This window comes from Condylura cristata, unplaced genomic scaffold (assembly GCF_000260355.1).
Source record: "Condylura cristata isolate star-nosed mole 26May11 unplaced genomic scaffold, ConCri1.0 scaffold00002, whole genome shotgun sequence".
NCBI classification, from domain to species: domain Eukaryota; kingdom Metazoa; phylum Chordata; class Mammalia; order Eulipotyphla; family Talpidae; genus Condylura; species Condylura cristata.
Genome location: NW_004567103.1, coordinates 45,648,475 through 45,655,982, shown reverse-complemented (window position 1 = coordinate 45,655,982; position 7,508 = coordinate 45,648,475). Strand labels below are relative to the sequence as shown.

General features: G+C 33.5%; 1 protein-coding gene across 1 annotated transcript in view; it reads left to right on the top strand.

The window, feature by feature from the left end:
- Nucleotides 1–5,355, top strand: part of DCAF17 (DDB1 and CUL4 associated factor 17) — a 33,375-nt gene extending 28,020 nt beyond the window's left edge. The window contains exons 12-14 of the mRNA XM_004674553.2: nt 548–631; nt 1,221–1,376; nt 2,205–5,355. Coding sequence (XP_004674610.1) covers nt 548–631; nt 1,221–1,376; nt 2,205–2,357 — 393 coding nt within the window. The 3' untranslated portion in view covers nt 2,358–5,355. The remainder of the gene's footprint in view (nt 1–547; nt 632–1,220; nt 1,377–2,204) is intronic.
- Nucleotides 5,356–7,508: the final 2,153 nt, after the last annotated feature.

Genomic DNA, 7,508 nt, shown 5'->3' with positions numbered 1-7,508 from the left:
ATATATATATATAATACTAAAATGTTTTGCCTTTTAGTGTGACTGAAAAGAATAGCACAATTCTATAGAAATGTGTTCATTTTGTCTACTTGGCTATCTAGTGAGCCTCAAGTACATAAGCAATTTGAAGACATTTAATTATATTGAGTTTATCTTTTGCTTATTTCTATTTTCTTTCTGGGTTCCTTTTAAGTTTTTATTGATAGATGTTCAGCCCAAAGGTTTAATGAGGGAAACTCCTAAAAAAAACGGTTTAACTTTTATTTGCTATATTGTATTAGGGCAAAAATCACAAGAGCAATAAAGTAGCAAATCTGTAACATTTATATATATATATTTTTTTGTCTATTTTGTATAGACTAATTGGAGGATCAGAACTCTTTCAGAATTGCCTCAGTTGAGGAAAGAATTGTGGTTGTGGGTGAAGGGTTGGTTAGTTTTACAAATTTCATAATTCAGTTTTGCCATTGAAAATAATAGAACTTGAAAAAAAAAAGAAAATAATAGAACTTGTCATCTTTTTTTTCTCTCTCTCTCCATATGCTAGTGTGAAAACTTATTCACTGTTACATCTTCTGGACGGTTGGTAAAAAAACAAATCAACCTTCTGGATGACGACCCAGAACAAGAGGTATTATTTTAACCAGAGATAACAAGCCAAACTAGTATGTACTTGCCCTATGGTGTTTTGATTATGCTTCCTAAGCCCTGGGGTAAAGTTTGATGGTAAGGAGACTTACTTAGTAGGATTGTGCATGTTGTTTCAACTGGTATTCATCTTTCATCTTCTCTTTTCATATTGGAATTATTCATAAACTATTGTTTGTGGAAAGAGTCACAGAACTGAAATGTTTTTTAAACTGTTAGCTTATTTTGTTTTATTGCTATGCACATTTTCTGGGAAAAATTTCTTTACAGAAAATTCTTGAGTCATGTCCTAATAACTTATAATTTTAGTCTAATTTTTTTACTTACTAGACATTAATTTTCATGGGCCAGGGTGTGAGGGTGCAGTTCAGCCTCTGGCCTCAGCTTTCTCAGTTTGACTTTGCCAGTCACTGAGCTTGTACATTGTACTCTTTTTTTTTTTTTTTTAATATTACAGGAAGTACTTATGAAATCAACTAAAAATGATCTTGCTTCACATATATGACTTCTGCATTTCAATAGTTCAGTTTTGTTCTTCTTTTCCTCTGTTTTAACCATCACTGTCCCATGAGACTTTCAAAATTGTGGATTATGAAGATGAGTTGGATTTGCTTTCTGTAGTAGCTGTTACTCAAATAGATACTGATGGAAAAGCTCATCTGGATTTCCACTGTAATGAATATGGAACTTTACTAAAAAGCATTCCGCTAGTGGAGTCATGGGATGTGGTGAGTAAGATCTTGGAATACAAACTTAAAAGAATTTTCTTCATAAGTAACATTGATTATAAAAGATGTTACTACGTTCCTGGCAGTCTAGACTCATCCTTTACAATGACCACGTGAAAGAGGTTACTACCCATTATGCAGGACAAAATGAGTACTTTTTAAACCTTCCTCCTCTAGGGACAAGAGGATGCCTCCTTACCCGGATACTTAAAGATAAAGCTTTATGTTTCTTCCTGAGACATATTGTCTATTCCTTACCAAAGACTACTCCTTAGTCTTTGGTTTTCTCATTTTACAAGTTTGGTGATGATATAAAAAAAATGGAACTATGCTGCAATGAGCCCCTGCTTGTTTAATGGAGACCATCTCTAAGCATTTAGGATTTCCTGGCACTCTTAGAGACATTTGTCTTATATATCGAGACAAATACATACTGAAAATAATAAATGCCATAATACTGAGTATTACAGAATTAAAGGTTATAAGGAGCAGAAGACATTGTTTTATCCAATCCTTCTTTATCAGTGGAGAACCTGAAAGGTGCAGCAGTTGAGCCATGGTCACATAGTGAAAGGTTGCCAGTAAAATCTGATTAGTCAGGCTTCTAGGTCTGGAGTTCTTTTCATTTTCAACAATTTGTGCAATGCTTTTCTCATTAAGTAATCCCCCTATCGACAGATAATGATTGTTAAACTACTTAAGGCAGCTATTTTGCCTCTAAATGTATTTTTGAAGATTCCTAGCACAGGTGCTTTACCATTTAAGTGCTGCAATAATAAATAGAGTTATGTGCAGGGGAAATACCATTTGACTGTGTTTTTATTACAGACATATAGCCATGAAGTCTACTTTGACAGAGACTTGGTACTACACATAGAACAGAAACCCAACAGAGTCTTCAGCTGCTATGTTTACCAGATGGTATGCAATGCTGGTGAAGAAGAAATACCAAGCAAAAGTTGTAGGAAAAAAATTCGATAATTTAAAATTTTCAGATGTGACTTGGGAGACTTTTAGCCACACACCCAAAGAATGTGTCTGTCTAGTCCTCTTTTTTATTGTCTGCATTATGAGCTCTACAATAATTTCCAGAAAAGGTCTTGTGTTGACTTCAGATAACTGTGACTTCTTTATTAAACTTGCCATATAAGATGATGAGGACATCATTTTATGTAATAGTTTATTGGAATGGTATCCAAAGAAATCTCGCATATTAGAACTTTTAGCTAGGTGGTAATGCAAATATAAAATCCTGAGAGCAGAAAAGGAAGGGCAGCTTAATTCCAGGTGCTGGGGAGAGTCATTAATGGGCTCTTAAAGAATTGTATGGAATTTTGATTGATAATAAGAGAGAAGAAAAAACTACAAAGAATACACTAAGATCCTGTGTATAATACTGAGCTTTGCTTAAGATAAGAAATGAGATCTGTAATGTAAGACATACTTTTGAGCCAAAAAAAGAAAAACCACCACTTTTTTTTTTTTAAATCTTATGGATGTTTGTATTTGTTAATAATAGCAGAAATTGGCTGTAGTTCCCTCTGTCTTTTCTTCCATGGCTTTATTCTCTTGACTTGGTGTTCCCATTGCTTATTTGTGTTTTTATTATAGACTAATGTAAGATTCCAAGCATACTTTCAGTTAACGTTTTTTTTCCCAGTATGTCGCTTTTTTAGCTCTTAACACATCATTAGTGTTGTTTTCATTTCACCATTAGTTTATTTGGTGAGTCTTCCAATTCTGCCTCAGCACCATTTTCATGCCTCTGCAATGAGATACAGGCATCCTGGGTTGCACTAGGATAGATAAAGACCTAGAAATTTCTATTGCGTTGGGAAACAATTGGATAAATATTTGAGTCTATCTTATTTGTGAAATAAGTTTTTTTCTTTCTTTCTTTCTTAAAGCCAGCCTAAATAAGATCATTGAATTCAGGTAATCACTCTTCAGAATGTTAAATAAAAGCAGCCTAAGTAATGGAAGAAAATGTTTGTGCTTCCTATTTAAGAATTCTAATGTTTGCAATCCATATATTCAGCACATTTCTCTGATTCAGCCTCAAAAGAATAACTAAAACGAGAGGAAACAACAGTAAATTCCTGCTGATTCAGATTTAAGGTTAAAATACAAAATTTTAACTTGAATTTACATTTAAATACTTCAGTTTTTACTTGATCCCATGTTAAGAATATATGAATCCTGTACAGGTATGCCCTTCAAGTTTGCAAATAAATATCAATCTTATTTGGGTCAACAGGACTAAAGAGAAAAAGATATTAACTATTTCAAAAGTCAAATTTGTAGCAGAACTCATAAGTTTGAAAGAAATGAAGGGGAAAAATCTAAATTGTATATTGCACAATAGAAACCAAGACTGCTAGCATTTTAAAACCTGGAAAAATATTTATATATGGGTTAAAAATCTATCTGAATCTGGTCCTATGTACAATAACTATTTGATAAAGAAATGGTTACCTCATGAGTAAGATTATAAAACTTCAGATATTAAATTCTAATACTTTTAGATCTACTAGTTGAAAATTCATTCTCATTTTATGCTTATTTAGTAGTATTACATAGTGTAATATTGGAAGCTTTCAGACCATTCAGTGGCAAGATTATGGCTACATGATTGTTAACAAGATGTTTGATAAAAAGATGCCAAAGTAGATAAAAGAGAGCAAAGAATGTGGGAAATTACAGGTAACAGACATAGCAGGAAACAGTACAGTTTGCTTCCTAAAAATGTATGGGTTTCCTAGCTCCCCACAGTAGCATATCCTCTTGTCCTATCCTAACTCCACTCTCTGGATTGCTTTAGAGACTCCACTATGGGGCCCACTACCGTAGAGGTGCTAGTGAGAGTATAAAACATTATGTGTTACATTTCTGAGTTTTTAACACAAGACTAAGCGAAATAAGGTCACTTCTTAACAGTGGTACCAGATATTAAGCTGATAATTTTATGTCTACATTTCACTACTTGACCTAAAACTGTATTCTCACAGTATCAGTGCAACAAGGTTGTGTTTCTTTGATTTACTAAAACACTTGTAACTCTAAGAGAACACCAAATTTTGTTATAGTTACTATTTAAAACAAATGAGAAGACAATATTGTTGTTTAAACCAATGAAGGTGCTCTGTATCCCTCTATAACTGAATGTTGTGTTTCTTATACAACGCTTATAAGTAATAGTATTTATTTATTGAGTGTTTTCCATCTACCAGTCACTGTGATACATGTAAAATCAATTGTCTCACTTAAACTGAAAATAACCATAAAGAGTGTGACTACAGTTAGCTTTCCTTATTTCACAAGTGAGGAAAGTAATGTTTACAGAAATTAATTTTCTTTAGGTCCCACGTGCAGAGGTGGGAAGCAATCTCTAAGTTACTTGACACAAACTATGCCATATTTCTTCTAAAGCAAGGCAAAGGACAGTGTCATTTTTATCCCGTACATAACATACCAACAATTATAATACTAGGTACTTAAGACAATGATTTATAAGTGTTTTTTAATGATGTTTGTATATCCAAATTTTGGACAAAGTTTGGATGAGACACAATTGGCCTATTCCCACAAATAAGACATAAAAGATGGCTTTTCATCCAATGGTTAAAAGTCATTTTTAAAATGTACAAAAAATGGTACTTGCAGTCCTGTTGTGATAGCAATACCAGTGTTAGTAATTACTCTTAACATAACTTGACTTCTTTTTCAATAACTTATTTTCTTATCTTTCTTACCATATTTTGATATATAATCTCAAGTACCAGGGAAAATTCAGGGGTTAATTTCTATTCCCTGTGTTCTCTATCTTAAAAAATCTAATTTAATTCAAAGAATATAAGAATATAAAACCTACTGAGAGTTTCTCCTTATCATTTTATGATAAAAACTTTCAAACATATAGCAAACTTAACAGAATTGTATATACTTAAATACAATGTATTCTATATTTTATTCTACATGTTTTATTAATTATCTGTGTTACTTTATAATGAAAGAAAATAAAATTGCAAGCATTGATATGCTTTTCTTTAATAATTCAATATGCATATCATTAAGTAGAGCTTGGCATTGTTTAGTTTCTAAATTCTTTGATGTACACTGACATACAATGCAACACCCAAATGTTAGGTATAAGTTTACTGAGTTTTTACAAACACATACACCTATGTGACTTAAATCTTTATCCAAATTTAGAGTATGACACTTGTGCCAGAAGTTTCTTCATGCCCATCCCAGTCATTCCTCTGCCCCTCAGTGTAACTACTGTTCCAGTTATTCTGCCTCACAGATTAAGTTGGACTGTGCTCAAACCTCATGTAAATGAAATCAATAAAAAGCATAATGGTTCTCGCAGCAGGTTTTTGAGATTAATCCATATGGCATGTATCAGTTACTCATTCCTTTTTATTGCTGAGTATTCTTTTGTATGAATATGCAGCTTGTTTTTCTGTTTTCCTGTTAACTGACACCAGGGCTATTTCTGCATATTACCATGAATAAAGCCGCTATGAATATTATTGTACCAATATTTTTGTGAATGTATGTTTTTATTCCTTTGGATGGGCATCGAAGGATGTAATTCTTTGGTCCCAGAGTCAGTGTATGTTAAGAAACTGCCAGACCTTTTTTCCAAAGCACTGTATCATTTTATATGGCTGCAATGATATGAGAAACTTCCCAGTTGCCCGTATTTTTGTTAACATTTGTGGTTGCTAGTCTTTTTTTATCTTAGCATTTATGGTAGCTATGTAATCATTTCTAGTTAATACTCAGATTGTTTCTACTTGTGCCCAGAAGTTTTCTCATCAGGTTTGTTGTCTTTATTGTTTTAAATGCTTTCTCCTACCAGGAACTGCTGACAGCACTCTTTCTTTGTGGTGATAATTAAAATAATCCAAAATTCAGCTTGAGTTATTCTTTCTTAAACATGATTTACTTTGCTCACCAGTTTAATGGAGACCCTCATTAGAGATTAAAGAACCAACCTGGATTATTAAGGGCAAAGGAGCCCTTGCCTGTTTGGGGCCAAATAGGTGGCTCCAGAGAAAAGGCTACACAGAGCATTGTAACAAAAGCAGAAAATGACCTTTTTCCCTAAGGATTATGAGATGTCACTTCTAAATCAAGTGAATTTTGTTCTAATATGAAAGTATACTAAGCAGTTTTAACCTTTTCTCAGTTACTGAATGTGTGTGTGCATACGTGTGTATATTAACTAACATAGAATTTATTTTTTCTTTTTGCTGTGGTAACACTGATAATACAACACTGTTATGTGTTATAAAGGTCCAGTTTCTTCAGGTGTATGTTATCACATGCATCCCTCACCAAAGCACCCCCAGTCTTCTATTATAGTTCATTCAGTCTCCTCTCCCTTTATTTCCAACCTTCCTCAACTAGTCTCAATTCTATAAATTTATTTTTTTTAAAGATTCATTTATTTATGCATACAGAACTAGGGTACAGGCCAGAGGTGTGGATGGGTGAGAGGAGTCACCAGACACAGAGTAGGGAGAAGAACAGGCAGATAGACGAAGTACACTGCTGAGGGGAAGTATGGGCAAGACAGGAAAGGTCTGCCTCGCCTTGTGGATCACCTTGGGGGCCAGATGAATTCTCACTAAAGTGGCTGTGGCTAGCTTGCACTGCTGCATCTCAACCTGTTGTGCCATCAAAGATGGCCATTCTATAGCTTTCTAGGCTTGTTTTGGTTTAGTTTTGTATATCCCTTGTTTTCTGTATTCTAAATGTGGAGTGAAAACATCTTTCTCTTTCTGACTTATTTGACTTAGAATAATCCCCTTCAGTACCATCCATGTTGTCACAAATGGCAAGATTTCATCTTTTTATAGCTGAATAGTATTTCATCATACAGATATATTATTATATCTTCTAATAGTGTACAAGAATGCCCTTTTCTCCACATCCTTACCAACACTTGTTTCTGGTCTTTTTGATATGGTCCCCTCTCACAGGTATGCAGTGATATCCTTCAGTATTTTTTATTAGATATTCATGTTGGGATATGTCAAAATGTTTTTTCTTCATCTATTGAGATGTCATAGTTTTTCCTATTCTAGTCTATAATGTGGAAAGTTAATTGATTTTTAAATA